We start from the raw sequence: 18,946 nt of genomic DNA, 5'->3' as shown, positions 1-18,946 counted from the left end.
CCCCAGCTGCCACTAGAGAGTGATGTACTGGCTCCTAGATACCCCCTTGCCTTCACTGAGGTAGGCTTGTTGGATGAGTGGCCTAGCCATGGGTCTTCAGGGTGGACATCTCCAGGTGTGCATGGATCTGGCTACAGATTCATGTCTGAGGAGGGCAGCTCTACAGCCCCTTTCTCCTTTCCCTCCTCAAGGACCACTGTCCTGCAGAGTCCCATTGAGCTGTCCCCAGTGGTGAGGAGGAGTTTCCCCTGAGTGCGGTGGAAGGTGCCAAGGGAGACTGAACATGAGGATAACTGTCTCCTTTTATTTCAGCTGTGTTGGGGTAGAAGAGGAAGAGGCACCAGACATCGACATTTACCACTGCCCGAACTGTGAGAAAACCCATGGCAAGTCCACCCGTAAGTACCTTAGCCCACATGCCTCCTGCTCATGAGAACTACTGGGTCATAGGTTAGCGACCCTGGTGCTGAGGACTCTTGCAGCCCAGCTAACTTATGATTAGCTCCTGCCCTCCTGAGTTCTGGGCAGACTCCACCATCCCCAAGGCCCAACCAGAACCACATTCAGAACCTATAATTGGGGGCTAGAGAGATGGCTCAGTGGTTAAGAGCACTGGGTGCTCTTGTAGAATACCGGGATTTGACTCCCAGCACCCACACGGCAGCTAACAACCATCCTTAACTTGGGGATTTGACACCCTCTTCTGACATCCATTGCATGACGCAGGTATAATTACATACATGCAGCCACAACACTCATATACATAAAATATAAAAAAAATACACTAGAAAACAAAAAAAGATCCTATAGTGGGCAAGCCAGCCCACATCATGGATGTGAACTTGGGGGCTCAGGTGATAAAGGGGTTTCTAGGGCCCCCAGCTCAGCCCAGCTCTATCCAGCCAGCCATAGCCACACTAGGTAGCCCAGACCCTCTGCTCATGCTTCTGAAGGTAACTCTGCTACCCATCCTCCAGCAGTTATGCTTATCCTACCTAGCACCCCTATAGAAAGTCTCCAGGGCTTGACTTTCCCACAATGCCTGCTGCTGTGTGTTCCAAGCCTTCTCCTTCCCATCCTTAATCTCTGGGCCGTGCTATGCAGCAGGTACTTGGGTATACCCAAAGTGTAGGCTCCGCTCATACTGTACAAGTTCATCCAAGTAGGCTTTGAGCTCTAAGGCCAAGTCTTAGTTGCAAGTGGCAGGCCATGCTGTGGCCTGCAGGGACATGGGGACTAGACCTCTGTGCATGTGTGTGTCCATGCTCTGGGTTCCTGCCTGTGCTGATGTTTTGAACACTCATGTACACTGCAGGCTGATTCACTCTTCATACCCTATGCCTGAGTTCTGGGCTGACTAAACTTGGGGATTAGGGGAGTCACTCTGTATCACTCCCCTTCAAGAGAACCTCATCCAAGTGCCCAGTGTAAGCCGAGAGGCCATATTCCCTGGTTCTGTGGAGCAAGTTCTGTGGACATAGCAAGATAAGATGAGAGAGCATGTAGGCAGGGGGTAAAGTGGAGGGTAGGAATTTGGGCAGTGGAGAGACATAAGCAACAAGGAACTCAGACAGTGGAGGATATGAGCAACGGGGACTCAGACAGTGGGGCGGGGGGTACAGGCAACAGGAGACTCAGGCATCAGGGATACACAGACAACAGAGCAGGGGCACACTACAATGAAGGGACATAGGCAGTGGGGGCGTGGTCCTCACACTCCAGGGGACCAAGGCTTGATGAAGGATCTGGAGATACTGGAAGCTGACCTGGTTACTGGTGAAGCTGGTGCTGGGTGGGGTCTCTCTCCTGGGCCCTTGCTGCAGTCTCTTGCCCCTTCCAGGGTCTGGCCAGTTTGCTTGCATTGCTGGGATGTTGGGGCTGCTCTAGTTTCGGCTTTGCCTCTAGTATGTCTCTAACACCCGGTTATGCTGCCAGATTCCAGTTCAGGACTCCTAAGAACACCTTTCAGACTTCCTCAGACACACAGCACTTATGTTCAGAGTGTGCCACTTGGGGCAAGCTAAGTCATTCTGGTGATGGTTTCAAAGTAGAATAAGGACAGGAAGAAGTATTCTCATGCTCCTGGTCCCTTGTTATGCTCAGGGCTTCCTTATCTTTATATCAGAAACCAGACAAATATCAGAGCTTCCACCAGGATCTGGAGTGGTACTATGGGGCCTGGGAGGCTGGGTCAGGGCAGAGCAGAGTCGGGAACAAGACATCCCAGAAGATGTGTTCTTGTGTGTGTTTGGGGCGGTGGAGGGGGTAGGCCACACATTGCTCCTCCCAGGGAGGAGAGTGGTGAGAGTGCTTTAGAGAATGCTGAGACTTCACTGCCCTGGATGGTTCATACACAGGTGCATGTGGGCATCATTTCAGATGAGACTCCAGATTGATGGGAAGGAAAGAGTTGGAAATTGGGCTGGAGCCTTGTCTGGTCTTTACAGATGTTTTACAGGGTAGTTATCTGGGAGTTCTTGCCTGAGTCTGCACAGGGTAGAATGATGGTGTGGTTCAGGGTTGAGAAAGTAACATCAGTGGTGAACACAGCTTGATTTCTTTGATGTCCCCAGGCATCCTCAAAAACAGACTTTGCCCAGCTGTGACAGCTTGTCCTGTCTACTGCAAGAGGCATGTACACTCATATCTCACCCAGGCCCTGCCCCTGGGTCTAGGTGGGGTTTGGGCAGAGGTCTCCCAGTCAGCCAGGAGCCCAGGTGCCAGCTCCAATTCCCATTTGGTACCACTAGCTCTCTGGGAGTGATGTGTGCAAGCATATGTGTTTGTTAATCCATTTGTGCTGCTGTAATAAATGCCACAGGCTGGGTGGCTTGAATGATCAGGAAATTCATTTCGCTCCATTTTGAGGACTGAGAAGTCCAAAATCAAGGCACTGGTGGATTTGGTGTCTGTGAGGTCCTTGCTATTGGATTATAGATGGTACCTTCTCACAGAGTGAAAGGATGAGGAGCCTTCTGGGGTCTCTAACCCCGTTATGAGGACTTCAGTTTCATGACTTAGTCACCTCTCAGGTGCCCTGCCTCCTGATCACCTTGGTGATTGAGAATTTCAGCATATAGATGTAGGGGCCAAGCCGTCACTGAAAGTATGTTCATGTGTGTATGTGTGTACTCAGAGGACTGTGTAAACACTGGGATTAGACCTTCACTATTGTGAAGGACATTTTCTGCTTTAGAAATCAGGTCCCAGGTTGTAGCCCTTCCTGCCAGTATGCGTTCTCAGATTTGAGCCAAGTCTGCACTGTGAGCAGCACCTGTCTGTGATACTCTGGCTCTAGTTACACCTTCCATTCCCAGAGCCTTGGTGACAAGAGGACCCTCCAGCCCTTGATTGGTACAGGGAGTCCTCTGGAGGCCCAAAGCCTGCCTTACCCTTCCTACCCCTATCAACTTGGCCTGGGTCAGGGCCTGAAATGGGCACAGAGAGGAGGAGCGGGAGCCAGGCCCTCTCACACCGCCTTCTCTTTAAGCCACAGTGGTGGGATTGTTTGGCTAAACCCCACACTGACCTAAAATGTTCTTTGAGCTGATTTTAGTCCATGAGCCTCGGTCAAGGCAGTGAGATCGGTTTATTTGACCAACAAAATATTGGCGTAGGAGCCCCAGGGCTCCTAGATAGGAGCTTGGGAAGGTATCCCATGTGACAGAGACCAGAAGTGACAGCACTGAAGTCACAGCACTCGGAATCATAGCTGTGATGATACAGACTCACTTGGCTGATGGCACCTGTAACCCATCCCTAACCCAGGCCATCACTGCCATGTCCTGTGGGGTTGGGGTGAGAACCCAGGTGTTCCCAGCACTGCCCTCTGCTGCTTAGATGGGTGACTGACAGCTACAGCACCAGGCCTTGCTTGGGGATACCTGACATTCCCACACCCAGGTGGTCTTCACCAGCATGTTGTCAAAGGGAGGGCCTGCACCCTGATGGGGAAGTGGGGAAAGAGGGCTATCAGATAGGGTCTGTCAGACAGAGCAGGTCCTGGCAGGAAGGTGCAGGTCTTCATATGGAGGCCAGGCAGGACATACTTTCCAGCTATGGGATGGTGGGCTCTTGGGCTGAGGACCTTTCAGGTCTTAACAGACTTGGTTCTGCATGAGGAGGTGACCTAGGGCTCCTTTGTGAGGGGTGGGGATGAGGTTGAGGGAGTACTGGTGTGGGCAGATGGAGTCTTCAGGTGAGGTTTTGAATCTTGCTGTTTTCATGGGCTCCCCTAGCTTCCTTTGTGCCCCCTATGATGCCCAACTGGGTCTTCTAACAGAGGTGGGTGTAAGGACCCTGAGGTTGGGTGGGGGCTGTGTTTGGAACAGACCTACCTCCTGTCTCCTACACAGTCAAGAAAAAGCGGACCTGGCACAAGCATGGCCCTGGGCAGACACCAGACATGAAGCCAGTGCAGAATGGCAGCCAGCTCTTCATCAAGGAGCTGCGGAGCCGGACTTTCCCCAGGTAGGTGAACTGCACAGGTGGACTGGCTTTCCACAGGTGGGTGGAACTTCCTTATGTGGGTGGATTGGCCCCCATCCTTACCCAGGTGGTTGGTCCTTCCTTAGGTGGCTGGACCTTCCCCAGGTGAATCACCTTCCACGGGTGATTGGCTTTTCTCATTTGGTCAAATCTTTCACAGGTGGGTGGGTCCCAGGAAGTATGGTCTGAGAGGTAGACCCATCCACTGAAACCCTGCCTCCTCCTTCCACCTCCTGGTCATTATGCCGAAGGCTGTGTGTATTGTCCCTGTCAGTCCATATGTCTTTCACTGGGGACTCCCTCTTCCAGAGACCTAAGAGGCAGGAACCTGTCCTGGAGGCAGCAGAGCCTCTGCTTGTAACTCCAGGGCTCCACATAGGTCACTTCTCCCCTCTGTCAGTGCCTCCTGGGGACACATTGTTAGGCCTTCTTCCCCTGGGTGGAAAGTACCTTTTTCCCACCCGGTATGCTAAGAACCTGCCTCATGTTCTTGCCACCTGGAGGCCCTCGGCACCCTCTACTGCTGCCTGCACCCTTGTTCTGCCTGCGACTCAGCTGGCAAAGTGATGGGCAGGCAAGGGTCCCTGTGGAAAAGGCAGTTGCAGGAAGCTCCTCTGAATTACCCATGGTTGTAAGAAGGATTCTACTTATCTGAAAAAAAATCTTTATTTCTCTGTCACTTTGGAAGGATAATATTAATGGCAAAGAGTTTTCAGTTGGTAGGTTTCTTTTTTCTTCCTTTTTTATGTACATTTGTGTATTCCCTGCATGTATGTAAGTGCACTTGTGTCGTGCAGTACCTGAGGGGGTCAGAAAAGGGTGTTGGATCCCCTGGAACTGGAGTTATGGATGGTTATTAGCCACCATGTGGGTGCTGGGATTTGAACTCAGGTCTCCTTCAAGAACAGCCAATGCTGTTCTGAACATCTCTCCACCCCTGTTGGTGGGTTTCTTTTGATGCTTTAAATATCGCTTCCCTTCTTGTGTGACTTCTCATGGGAAGCCCAGCCTTGGTTTACCCTTGCCCCCTCTGGGCAGAGTGCTGCTTCTCTAGCTCTTCCGACCTTTATTGAGATGCAATTCACATACCACACTTCACCCATTCGAAGTCCAGCAACTTTTGACATGTTTATAGAGTGTGCACATACCTTTGTTGGTGTTTAGAGCTTTTCATCACCCTCAAAAGAAATCTTGTCACCTTTTTCTGTCACCCTCGACTTCTGTCCCTTCCCAGTGGCCTTAAGAAACCACTAACCCACTTTTTTGACTGTAGATGTGCTTATTGGGGCATTTCCTATAAATAGAATCACTGGCTTCTTTCATTCAGCATTTTCAAGGTTCATCCACATTGTAGCGTCTGTCAGGGCTTCATTCTCTTTTTGGCTGAATAGTATCCCATTGTCTGGTTGAACCACTTGCTGTTTATCCGTCTCTCGGCTGATGGCCATTTGGGCTGTTTCTGGCTTTTTGACTACTATGAATAATTGTGGTCTAAATATTTATGTACACGTTTTTGTACAGTCATATGTTTTCTTTTTTTTAGTGTGGAGCTGATGGGTCAGATGGTAATTCTGTTTAACTGTCTGAGGAACTGCCAGACTGTTTTGCAAGACAGCTGCACCATGTTACATTCCCACCAGCCATCCAGGAGGAGAGTTCTCCATATTCTCGATGGCTCTTCTTGTTATTGAGCTTTTGAATCTGGCCTCCCTGGTGGATGTAAAGTGGTCTCGCCTTGTATTTTTTTTGTATGTGTGGGAGAGGAAGGGTCTCCCTGTAACCTCAGCTAGCCTGAAACTTGCTATGTAGATCAGGCTGGCCTTGATCTTACAGAGATCCATCTGTCTCTGTCTCTCTGTTGCTGAGATTAAAGATGTGTGCCATCACACCCAGCTCTCTTCTTGTATTTTGACTTGTATGTCTCTCATGACTGCAAACGTTGAGCATCTTTTCATTTAAGTGTGAACTTTTCTTTCTCTTCCTTAGAGAAATGTCTATTGAAATCCTTTGCTCATGTATGCGCATGGGCATGTGTATACATGTGTGCACGTACTTGGTAGGCCATAGGACATCCTTGGGTGTTGTTTCTCAGGCATTGTTTTGTTTTTGAGACAGGGTCTTTGTCTTAGTTTGTTTCTTCACTGCTGTGACAAAACACTCTGACCAGTACCAACTTGGGGAGGAAAGGGTTTATTTGTCTTACATCTCCCAGGTCACACGCAGTTCATCAGGGAGCCCAAGGTAGGAACTCAGGGCAGGAATCTGGAGGCAGGAGCTGGAGCACAGGCCATGGAGGAATGCTGCTTACTGGCTTGCTCCCCTGGCCCCTGCTCAGCCTGCTTTCTTATGCAACACAGGCCCACCTGCCCAGGGGTGGCACCACCCACAGTGGGCTGGGCCCTCCCACATCACTTATAAAGAAGATGCCCCACAGACATGGCCACAGGCCAGTCCAATAGAGGCAATTCCCCGACTGAGGCTCCCTCAACCCAGGTGTGTCAAGTTGACACTAAAGCTATCCAGCACAGTTTTTAAGGGGCTTGGAACCTCCCAAGTAAGTTAGGGTGGCTGGCCAGTAAAGCTCAGGAACCCACCTGTCTCGATATCTCCTTGGCATTGGGCACGTTTGCCATCATGCCCAGCTTTCCTTTTTTAAATAGGAAATCCAACTCAGGTCCTCATGTTTGTAAAGCAGATACTTTACCAACTGAGTTATCTCCCCAGCCCTTTGCGTCACACTTAAAAAATTTAATTACATTTGTGTGTGTGTGTGTGTGTGTGTGTGTGTGTGTGTGTGTGTGTGTGTGTGTGTTCCCACTAAAGAGGGATCAAGAGAGAAGGGGGGAAAGTAGAAGGAACCAGGGAGGGGGCGGGGAAGGGGAGAGGGCAGCGGAGAGGTGAAATGAGTGAGACAGGGTTTCCCTGTAGCCCCAGCTGTCCTGGAACTCACTATGTAGACCAGGCTGGCCTTGAACTCATAGAGATCCACCTGCCTCTGCCTCCTGAGTGCTGGGATTAAAGGTGTGCACCACCACGCCCAGCTCTGCCTCACATTTTTTAAAACAGCTTTTTGTTGTTGTGTTGTACAGGCTGTTTGCGTATTCTAAATTTAGAAAAGTTCTTTGCATGTGTGTCTGTGTGAAGGTATCTGTATGTGAATGCAGGTGCCTGCAGAGGCCAGAAATGGGTATCAGGTCCCCTGGAGTTGAAGTTCCAGGCAGTTATGACCTGTCCAGTGTGGGTGCTAAGAACTGAACTCAGGTCCTCTGCAAGAGCAGTACTTGCTCTTAACTGCCGAGCCATCTCTCTAGCCCCTCTTTATATATACTAGGTGTGGGCCCATTTTGTAAGATTTGCAGATATTATTTCCTGCTTGGTGGTTTGTCTTTTGACTCTCTTAATGATGTCTTTTGAAGCAGAAAAGTACTTTTATTTTATTTTGTGTACAAGTGGGTGCTGGGAACTGATCTGGGTCCTCTGTAAGAGCAGCCAGTGTGCTCTTAACCACTGAGCCATCTCTCCAGCCCCAGAAAAGTACTTTTGATGTGGTCCATTTCCTCTAATCTTTTTATTCCTTGAGCTTTTGTTGCTTTATCTAAATCCTTGACCAAATCCAAGGCATGAAACTTGAAACTTTCTATGTTTGCTCCTACAGGTTTTGTAGTTGTAGCATTTAGTTGGCTCGTTGATACATTTTGAGTTTATTTTTACATATGAAATGACGTTAAAAATCTAACTTCATTTTTCTTTTTTCACACATGGCGTTTTTTCTTCTTTGCATGTGGCTATCCATTTGTCCCATTATCATTTGCTGAGTATCATTTGTTATTAGATGGTCTTGGTACCCCTGTTAAAATCATTTGGTTCTAAGTGTCCATGTTTATGTCTGGACACAGTTCTATGTACTGATCTGTGTTTGTCCTCAGGCCAGGACTGTGTGACTTGAGTACAGTAGTTGTGGTAAGTTTTCAAGTCAAAAACTGTGAGCCCTGCAACTTATTCTTCATTTTCAAGATTGCTTTTGTGGGCTGGAGAGAGGGCGCAGCAGTTAAGGGCACTGACTGGTCTTGCAGAGATTCCAGGTTTGGTTCTCAACACACACACACACACACACACACACACACACACACAGTGGCTAACAACCATAATTCCAGTTCCAGGGGATCTGACATCTCTTCTGACCATTGCACAACAGCGGTGCACTTATATACAGGCAAGACACTCATACACATAAAATTAAAATAATACAATATTTTTAAAAGATTGCTTTGTTATTCTGGGTCTCTCACATGGTCTGTATGGATTTTGTGATCAGTTTGTCAGTTTCTCTCAGGAAGCCAGCTGGGATTAGGGAAAGGATTTCTTTCAATCTGTAGATCATGGTGGAAGTTTTGCCATCTTAACTATGCTAAGTCTTTCAGCCTATGAACATAAGAGGCTTTCCACTTTATTCAGATCCTTTGACATTTCTTGCAACAATGATTTGTGGTTGTCAGAGTGTAAGTTTCGCACATTTTAGTTAAAATGTATTTGTAAATATTTTATTCATTTGGTTGTTTTTGTAAATGAAATTTTAATTCTTTTTTAAAGTGTGTGTGTGTGTGTGTGTGTGTGTGTGTGTGTGTGTGTGTGTGACACAATGCACATGTAGCAGTCAGAGTACAATTTGCTGGAGTAAGTCTTCTCCTTCCACCATGCAGAGCCCAGGTATCAAACTCAGGTCATCAGGCTTGGTGGCAAACTCCTTTACCCACTGAGCCATTTCAATGGCCAAATCTTTTGATCTGTGTTTTTAGATGGGGTCTCATATAGCACAGGCTGGTCTCGAGCTCCTCATGTAGCTGAGGATGACCTTGAACTCCTGATCTACCTCCAGAGTGCTAGGATTACAGGCATATGCTGCCATGCCTAGTTTTATGTGGTGGTGGGGATCAAACCCAGGGCTTCATGTGTATTAGGTAAGTACTCTACCAACTGAGCTGTAGCCACAACCCTTTAATTTCATTTTCAAACTGTTCATTGGGAGTTTGCAGATAAACATTTTATTTTTGTACATTGATCTTATGTTCCAATCTTGAAGGCTATTTTTTAGTTTAATTTTCAGTTTAGCTTTTTTCTTATTGTGAGGGTAGAGGTGATAACTTCCAAGCTCTTTACTACATATTAGAGTTTTAAACAGAAGCCACATTCTACAAGACCAGGACAACTTACAGAAGAGTTTGTTTGGGCTTATGGATCCAGAGGGAGAAGTGTCCATCATGGCAGGGAGGCACGGCAGCAAGTAGCAGGCATGGTGGCACAAGCCAAAAGCTCAGAGAGCTCACATCTCCAACTGTAAACATGAAGCATAGAGGGCAAACTGGAAGTGGGACAAGGTTATGACTTCTCAAAGCCCAGAAGAATGCTTCCTCTATCAAGGCCATATTCCTAAAGGTTCCATGATCTTCCCCAAACAGCGCCATCAGCTGTTTCAAATATTTAGGCCTATGGGGGTCATTTCCTATTCAAACCACCAGAAGGCCTATCTCAGTTCTGAAAAGGGTTCTGTTTTTTGTCTTGGTGGCTTTCATCTGCATTGTCAGTGTCAGTTTTAATGTCTCTTCAAATGCACTCTCTTCATTTTCAGCCAGTTACCATGGCATCCATTTATTGGGTTTTTAAAAAATTTTCAGTCTTTTTTTTTAATTCCTAAAATTCTTACAAAAGTCTTTCCCAACATCGTCTCTTCTTTTTTCATGTGCCCTGTTCTTTGCCCAGTCCTCTCAGTATCACAGGAATGTGTTTAGTATTTGTGTCGTAAAGCCTCCGTTTCTGGTGTCCTATCAGCCTTGGTTCTTAGGTCCTCTCCCTCCTAGAGCTCTCTTCCTTCTGTGAGGCACACTTTTTCAGCAGGCTTGTTTTCCACCGTAGCCTGTATGTTGTGTCTCAACATTGCTGAGGCTTCCCTGGGAGGTGTTTCTGTGAATGTCTTTCTCTGTGGTGTTTTTGAACTTCCTAGTTTCAGATATGCTTTGGGATCAATGGATTTAATGCCAATTTAGAACTTTCACCAGTGGGTCAAGGGCCTGGGATCTGGATTTATTATCAAAGCTGATTTCTACCTGTGGTCCCCCCCCGCCCCCATGAGAGACTTCGTCTGGCTGCCAGAGTATATCTTGCTTACCTTGGATTCCTTGACCTTCTGCATACGTTTTCTCACCTCCACCCACTCTGCTGGTTTACCTTAGCACTGTTGCCACTCAGGCAAACCAAAGGACATTATTTTTTTTAATATTTTATTTATTTTTACTTTTTGTGTATGAGTGTTATGCCTGCACGTGTGTAAGTGCACCCATGTCATGCAATGCCTGCGGAGGTCAGAAGAAGGCATCATATTCCCCTGGAACTAGAGTTATAGACCGTTGTTAGCCACCATGTGGGTGCTGAGAATCGAACCTGGGTCCTCTGTAAGAGCAGTCAGCACTCTTAACTGCTGAGCCATCTTTCCAGTTCCACCAGAGGACATTTTTAAACCCTGATCCTAACTTTACTCTCAGCAAAACTGGATACCACAACTGACCATCATAGAAGTCCTTAGCTCCTCAGGTTTTCTCCCACCTGCCTGTTTGCTCTCCACCAATCCTGCCCAGGTACTGCCTACCTAGGACTGTTCTTGACCTCTGCTCTAAGGCTCTACGACTTTCTCGTTTCTGGCTCTTCTGAGCTTCTGACCTGACATCAAGCTAGTACATCCCTGGAGAGCTAGGCATGTGTCTCAGATCTGATACATTCACAGCTTAGCTCTTAATCTGCTCTTTGTCCCCAATTCCACACTCCCTCCACAGGCCCCCATTGCTCATATTAGTCCTCTTCCACATACCTTTGCCACTTCTGTTCCCTCATTCCCGTCTGCTCAAGGGCTGAGGCACTGAGCATCCTCCCAGTGGCCACCCTACGCTCCCACCCTGGTTTTCCAGGAGCCCCCTGTGCATGTGGCAGTGGACAGAGCTATAGACTGAAAGAGCCCTGACTCCCTGGTGCTCTGAGTCAGCAGTATGAGCCATGACTGCCCTCCAGCAGCCTAATCATTCCTGTCCCTGCCTCCGACTGGCCCCATAGTGGCCTTTGCTGGCACAGTTCCTGTCTTCTCTCAAGCCCCACCAGGCCTTGGCATGATGCCCAGCTGTGTCCCCCATGCATACATAACTGTGTGCGTTCTTCTGAAGAAATCTGCTTTCAGTGGCTCAGTGGGACCTGGACACTCAGGGTAGAACCCAGCTCATAGCAGTAGGAGAAGAGGGCATCAGCTATTGCCCTGAGCAGCCACACTCTCTGGGCCCCTCTTCCCCTGGAAGATTGCTATGATGTGTCCATGCTGAGGTAGTCATTTGTGATCTGTCTCTAGCCCTGTGGTGGCAGCAGGGTCCAGTAGGAGGCAGGCAAGGACTGGATGCTCTGATGAGGGTCACAGTGAACAGCCTGGCAGATGCTTGGTCCTCCCATCACCTCTGGGGTAGAAGTATGGAACAGACAGGTCTGGGCAGGTAGAGACAGAAGGCACCTTGGATTTTACCCTTTTCTCCATTGGCCTTTTCTAAGACTTTCCCAGCCATGGAGCTGCTGAGTTCCTTGGGGGCAGGGATAGGGAATTCCATCTGTGGTCACAGTGATTCCTCCCCTTGTCAGCCCTGACCTGGTGGCTACTGTTCTATGTAGAGTTGGGCTGCCTAGAGCTGGATAAGTCCTAGTGGTGTGATAGGGAAGCTAAGTCAAGGAGGGGCAAGTGATAGCCCTGGCTGGGTTATAACTACTCTGCATGGGACCCAGGCCTCCTGTCTTAGCCCAGGGCCTGAAAGGCAACATCACCCCAGAAGAAATCTTGTTTTCATGCTGTGCTGAGATCCCAGATCTCAGGGCTGTGACAGGAATGGGAATTGGATGGTTTGGACTGCTGTGACCTATCCAGATGGGTTCTCTCCATGCAGTGCTCTCCCTGGATTTGCTAAACCCAGGCTCCTCACAGAGAGTGCTCCCCCAGGTCTCATAATGACCTACCTAGCAGGGCTCTCTGTAGACAGTGCTTCCCCCTGGTCTTGCTGTTACCTACCCAGTGGGGCTCTCCCCGGATAGTGCCACCCCTCCCAGTTTTCTGTGACCTGCCCAGCAGGGTTCCTCTTGGACAGTACTCTCCTTGGGTTTGTTGTGACCTGCCCATTGTGGGGATCTCCCCAGATAGTGTTCCCCAGCATGGTGCATGCATCCCAACAAGGTCCTGTGCCCAAGCCCACTTGGATGCAGTGAGAGGATCTGCTTTTACCCTCATGTCTTAGGCCATGCTGGTGGGGGGGGCACCTAGGTGATGGTGTCTCCTTGCCTTCCTATGGGAAGGTTGGGCAGCCTTCAGGAACATGACAGTCTCACTGTTCTTCACCACTGTGGAGCCTGACCTCCGTATTTCCATAAGGGGGTGCCAGTGGACTCATGTGCCTCTGTTCCTGGTGTGGGGTTGTTGGAATCGGCACCACATTTGCCTACAGCTGCCTCAGTTGTTGCCAGGGTGCCTCTGCAGGCCAGACTCCTCCAGGGGCATGGGAGGCATGTGACCTGGTGTGGTGAGGCCTCTGACCATCCTTCCTCCACAGTGCTGAAGACGTGGTATCCCGTGTGCCAGGCAGCCAACTCACTGTGGGCTACATGGAGGAGCATGGCTTTACTGAGCCCATCCTTGTCCCCAAGAAAGATGGGCTAGGTCTGGCCGTCCCTGCCCCGACTTTCTACGTGAGTGACGTGGAGAACTATGTGGGTGAGTGCGATCCCTTTTGCATCTCATGGGAGCCTGGTGTAGGGGGATCGTGCTCTGTCTACTGTTTCCAGCATCCTGGCCTTGTACTTGACCCAATAAGAGCAGGTGAGACTTAGGCTTTGTTCTGGGAACTTGGACACTAACTCTACCCTGTCACAGCTCTGAGAGACCCACTCTGTCACCATGGCTCTGAGTCCCAACCATAAGGACTGGGGCCCCTCTGTAGCTGTCTGCACAAGCAGGAGAAATGGTTCCTAGAAGTGTTTACTGCTTTGATGATTCTTTTTTTCTTCTTAAGTTTTTAAAGTCATAGTACTTTTTATTTGCTTGCTTATTTTTTTACTATGTGTGGTGTATGTGTGTATACAAATGTGTCTGAGGGTGCTCAGCTTTGCACACACCCATGGAAGCCAGAAGATTATTTCAGGTATCTTCTTCAGTCACTCTTCTCCTTATTCACTGGAGAAAGGGTCGTTCACTCAACCTGGAGCTTGCCATTTTTTTGGCTAAGCTGGCATCCAGCAATCCTAGTGATCCTCCTATGGCCATCCCAGTGCAGATGTGTCACACACACACACACACACACGTGCACGCATACATGGCCATGCCTGGCTTTTTACATGGGTGCTAGGAATCTGAGCTCAGGTGTTTGTGTTTAACAGCAAGTGCTTTACCCAGTGATCAATCTACCTGGCCCTCATGGAACTTTTTAAACACACAAAATAAGGGAAATGATTAGCAAGCCTGTGCACCTAGCTGTTGGTCATAAAACCTTACCAACTTTGCACTGATTTTCTGTCTTCCCCCCAACTTTTATTCCTTGAAGTATTTTAAGACAAATATCTTTGCGAACATCTTTTTGCCCATAAAACTCCATTGTGCAGCCTAACATGATTTATTTTATGTATATGGAATGTTTTAGCCTACATGTATATCTGTGCACCATGTGCATGCAGTACAGTACCCACGTAGACCAGAAGAGGGCATTGAATCTCCTGGAACTAGAGTTACAACTGATTATGAGCCTCCAGTATGTGCTGGGAACTAAACCTGGGCCCTCTACAAGTGCTCTTAACTGCTAAGCATCTTTCTAGCCCCCTAACATCATTTTTAAACATAACCACAATTCTATCACAGCACCACAACATTAGTCATAATTCCTTGATAGAATCACAGGGGTGTCTAGTCTTTTAACATTGTAACATGGTATTGACATCTATAAATACGTTGAGCTGTGTTCATAGCTATCCTGCGATACATGCAGCTGTGGGCTGCAGGTTGGACATGCTATATCTTGGTTTAATTCTTCCTAGTCCTCCTACACCAGAAAAAAAAGGGAAGATGTCTCAGTGGTTAAACACTTGCCACACAAGCCTGATAACCTGAGTTCATATCTCCTGAACCCACATAAAATGCCAGTGTTGTACTGTGCATCTATAATCCAAGTATTTCTTCTGTGAGATTGGAGGGAGGGACAGGAGAATCACCTGGGAGCTTACAGGCCAGCTAGTCTGAAGTATACAGCAGCAAACAAGAAAGAGACCCTACCTCAAGGAAGGTGGAAAACATGAACCGTCTCCCAAAAGTTGTCCTCTGACCTCCACATATGTGTACACACACAGACATACACACGCTGTCACATACATATGCACACGCACGCACGCACACAGTTCTGGGTTTGGTCTCCAGAAATACAAGATAAAGCATCTTTACATTTGGTTGTTTGGCTCAGAATTCAAACAGGACCTACATGTGGCATTTGGTTTTCATGTCCCTGAAGTCTTTCTCTGTGACAGCCACACTCCCCTGCCATTCTGTCAGTTTTCTGGGTCCTACAGAACCTCTCATATCCAGGACATGATTGGTTATTGGTGTGCCTGTGCCCAGCAGATCACTGTGTCCCAAATGTTTCTTGTAGGCTCTAGCTCACAGGTCTGCTTATACCAGAGGTTTTATGGACCTCCTTCAGGTGGATACACCTCTATCCTTGAGGATACTTATAGTGCCTGACACAAACCTGTGGTGATGTTGCCGTGGTCAGTGGGACCTGGTGTCCAGGTTCCTGTGCACAGATACCCCACCAGCCTCTACCTTGTGTTTGAGAGGCCGCTGTGGACCCTGGAAGACAGCTACTTTGCTCATTCATTCTGTCTTGCTCCTTCCTTTCTTAATCCTGAATCTTCTACAAGACTTTTTCCTCTTCAGCTGAAGAGCTTTAACTTTTCCTCATCAGCTCCAAAAAGGACAAGAAAGTGTTTTCCCTTATAGTTGGCAGTTGATCAGTTAGAATAACATATTGGTGCTTATATCAGTTTCCTGTAACTATTAAAAAATATTAAGGAAAATAATTTAGAAAGGGAAAAAATTAATTTGGATTCATGATTCTAGAGGTACCAGTTCATAAACCATTGGCCCGTTAGCTTTGGAACGCTGACAAAGATTGTGTATGATGGAGCATACTGCTTGTATTATGAGCCCAGGGAGCGAAAGGAAACAGGGCCTAGGGTTCTACAGTCCTCTCCAGGAACCTGCTCCCAGTGACCCGGCTTCCATTAGGCCCTGTTTCCTTAAGGTTCTACCTCCTCCCAATAGCAACACAGCGTGGGACCAAGTCTTTAGTTATCCAGACCAAAAAAGTAAAAGTGCCCTTGAAATGCAGGGTTCTTCTCTTCTAACTTTTGTAGTATTTGGAGGTGGTTACACCAACACGTCTTTGTTGTTACTTGAAGCTCAAGTTGTCTAGGCATCTCTATATTGCGAACCTGGCCTCTCTCACTGAGGTTTGAGAGTTACCCCCCGCCATAGTGTCACTGGGTCCAGGAAAGGAGCATTGGTCACTCTCTCAACCCAGGGCAATGGCAGGTAGGGGGGATGTTAGGGTCTAGACCCTATCCATCCTGGGGGGAGGCACTGCCATGCTCAAGGGCAGCTGAAGATATGGGAATGTTCATCCCACATCTGTCCTTAAGAGAGGTCACACGATTTTCCTGGGATGCTCATGCCCTCCCTCTTTATCCCCAGGGCCAGAGAGGAGCGTGGATGTGACAGACGTCACCAAGCAGAAGGACTGCAAGATGAAGCTGAAGGAGTTTGTGGACTATTACTACAGTACTAACCGCAAGCGTGTCCTCAACGTGACCAACCTTGAGTTCTCAGATACCAGGTGACATGCTGTCCTGGTGTGGGGGCTTTGAGGGCTGTGAGGGCTGCTTCAGGGTCCTGCCCTACCTGGAGCTGCTGCCATCGTGGGAGCTGCCTGAGAAACCCAGTCCATCACTGCACAGGCTCCAGTCTCCTTTCTCTAGAAACACACTGAACAACTCAGGTGAAAGTAAGGAGTTGTGTGATCATGAGGCCACACACAGATGCACCTTGTTGACTACATCCCCGCCATTATCATCAGCATGGTGCCTGTGGGATGGTGTGTCTTTGGGAGCAGTTAGGCACAGGCTCTGCCTGGTGTTGAGGTTGGGGCAGTAGGATTAGGCTGTAATTCTTGGTGTTTTCATTTAGGATCTTTAAGATGGAGAGCTCCTCTCTGCTGATTAGGAGAGCCACAGGTCCTGGGGGTACATGGCAAGCCTAGAGGTCATACCACCTACAAAGGTCACAGAGCACAGAGAGAGAGTGGAACCTGGGAACTAATGCCTATATGGGGCCTAAGTTTTCATCCAAATGAGCAAAAACCCATGAGGGTTTTTATTGGTCTGTTTGCAGAAGGCAGGCACGCATTCTTTGGGATCATACAAGACCAAGTAGAATCACTGGGATAGATGTGCATCAGGGTCAGCAGAGATGGACGTGAAGGCTCTATGCCATTGTCCCACAGAGAGGTGGTCCCCAGGGGCAGAATCTATATGGCCCACATTGAGGGACTGGGTGCTATGTCTAGGGTGTTCCCCTACTCCTGAGCATGGGAAAGGCCCACTTCTATGTAGCATGGATGCAGAGGATCAGGTTATAAGAAGCCACTCCAGAAAGCTTAGTCAGGGTGCGCATGGCCTTCAAATGGAGGCAAGTTGGATGGGCAAGGGTCCACAGGAGCTCACACCAAGTGTTAAGGCATGAGGAACCCCTTCTGGCCTGAGGCAGCCAGAAAGTCCAGATCCGGTTCTCCGTCCTTGTGTAGGGGCTGCCGAGTTTGCTATTTAAAACATCCTGGCTTTTTCCCCAGGATAGTGACATTTCACTGACTCACAGGCCACCTATTCCTTTTCCCACCTTCCTTGGAAGTGACTTAGTTGATTTAAATGCAGCTCAATGAGACAGAAGTCTCTGGGCTGCCTGCGTTCTGCTCTGGAGAGGGATGTCCTTTTTTCAGATGGCACAGGAGGCTCAGGGTCATGTGTGAGAAACATTTCTTCTCAGGGTCCTGTGGTACCACAGCACCAATGCTGGCCAACCCTGATAGGCAATTTAAAGACTCCCCCCCCCAAGGCCTTTCCTACATTCTTCTTCTGGGAATAGAGACCAACCTCACCTATGCAGTCACATGCAGTGAATGGGCTCATTCCCCCCTCTGGAGCCCTAGGATTGCTCATCCATAAAGTGAGAACGATGCCCAGGGCCCACAGGTCCATGAGGTAGCCTGGGAGGAGCTTTGCACTGTTCCTACCCAAGAGTGCATTAAAAACAGAGGCCCTGGGTCCCACTCTGTTGACCACTCTTATTTTTCTGGCCCCAGAATGTCCAGCTTCGTGGAGCCACCCGACATAGTGAAGAAACTATCCTGGGTAGAAAATTACTGGCCTGACGACGCATTGCTGGCTAAGCCCAAAGTGACCAAGTACTGCCTGATCTGTGTGAAGGACAGCTATACTGACTTTCACATTGACTCTGGGGGAGCCTCTGCCTGGTACCATGTGCTCAAGGTGAGCTACACCCCTCAGGACACACCTCATTCTTCAACTCCCAAGTTCTGTCCTCACCTCAGGACTGCAGTCCCTCCAAACCCTGCCTGTGGCCAGGAAGTCATTCATTCCTGAATGGGTGAACACACATGGCCAGCCCTGGGGCTGCAGGCCAAGGAGATGAGTGGAGGGGCATATGAGATGAGTGACATATGTGTGTCTCTTTTTTCTAATGTCTTTGGGGCTCATTTACAATTGGGCCACCTAGTACCCAAAATAGAGTAGAGGTGTAGGGAAGATGTCTTGGAAGGGGGCCAACCAGAGCCAGACCCCCACAGAAGCCATCGGGCAGGGTGGTGGGCAGCTGAGCCAGTTGGGAGGGTTGGGGGGCACTCATCACTGGAGCAAGAAGGAGACCAAAAGTATGATGAGATGCAAATATCAGCAGAAACCCTGAGTTCTGGCTCTGTCAGCTGCAAACCACAGCTCTCTAAACCAGCTGTGGCTTGTGCTGGCGTGCTAGACTCAGGTGCCAGTCTTGACCCTGCCAGGCTCTGAGCAAGCCATCACAGTATTCTCTGAGCCCATCTTAGCTCCAGAGCTTGAGAATGAGGCTCTTGCTGCTCTGGGTACAGAACCCAGTCTGGTTTTGCACATGGCCAGGAAATAGTTACTGTCCTTTAATCCAGCCTGGAAGCCCAGAAGCTCTTGAGAACAGAACTGCTAAGGACTTGCTGGGCAGATATTCACAGTTTTGTTACTCCCTGGGCATACATGACATTTGTAGTGCCATGGAATAATGATGGTATGTGCAGCTTCTGATCAC

General features: G+C 48.7%; 1 protein-coding gene across 2 annotated transcripts in view; it reads left to right on the top strand.

Moving 5' to 3' along the window:
* The first annotated feature begins 265 nt into the window (after positions 1 to 265).
* The window catches only part of Phf2 (PHD finger protein 2), a 40,248-nt gene continuing 21,567 nt past the window's right edge, over positions 266 to 18,946 (top strand). For both annotated transcript variants that reach the window (XM_008852682.3, XM_029555956.1), the window contains exons 1-5: positions 266 to 398; positions 4,356 to 4,470; positions 13,110 to 13,270; positions 16,292 to 16,433; positions 17,955 to 18,141. In XM_008852682.3, the coding sequence (XP_008850904.2) occupies positions 284 to 398; positions 4,356 to 4,470; positions 13,110 to 13,270; positions 16,292 to 16,433; positions 17,955 to 18,141 (720 nt within the window). In that variant the 5' untranslated portion in view covers positions 266 to 283. The remainder of the gene's footprint in view (positions 399 to 4,355; positions 4,471 to 13,109; positions 13,271 to 16,291; positions 16,434 to 17,954; positions 18,142 to 18,946) is intronic.

This window comes from Nannospalax galili, unplaced genomic scaffold (assembly GCF_000622305.1).
Source record: "Nannospalax galili isolate Female #2095 unplaced genomic scaffold, S.galili_v1.0 scaffold1532, whole genome shotgun sequence".
In the NCBI taxonomy this organism is placed as follows: domain Eukaryota; kingdom Metazoa; phylum Chordata; class Mammalia; order Rodentia; family Spalacidae; genus Nannospalax; species Nannospalax galili.
This window is presented reverse-complemented; position numbering and strand designations above follow the sequence as displayed.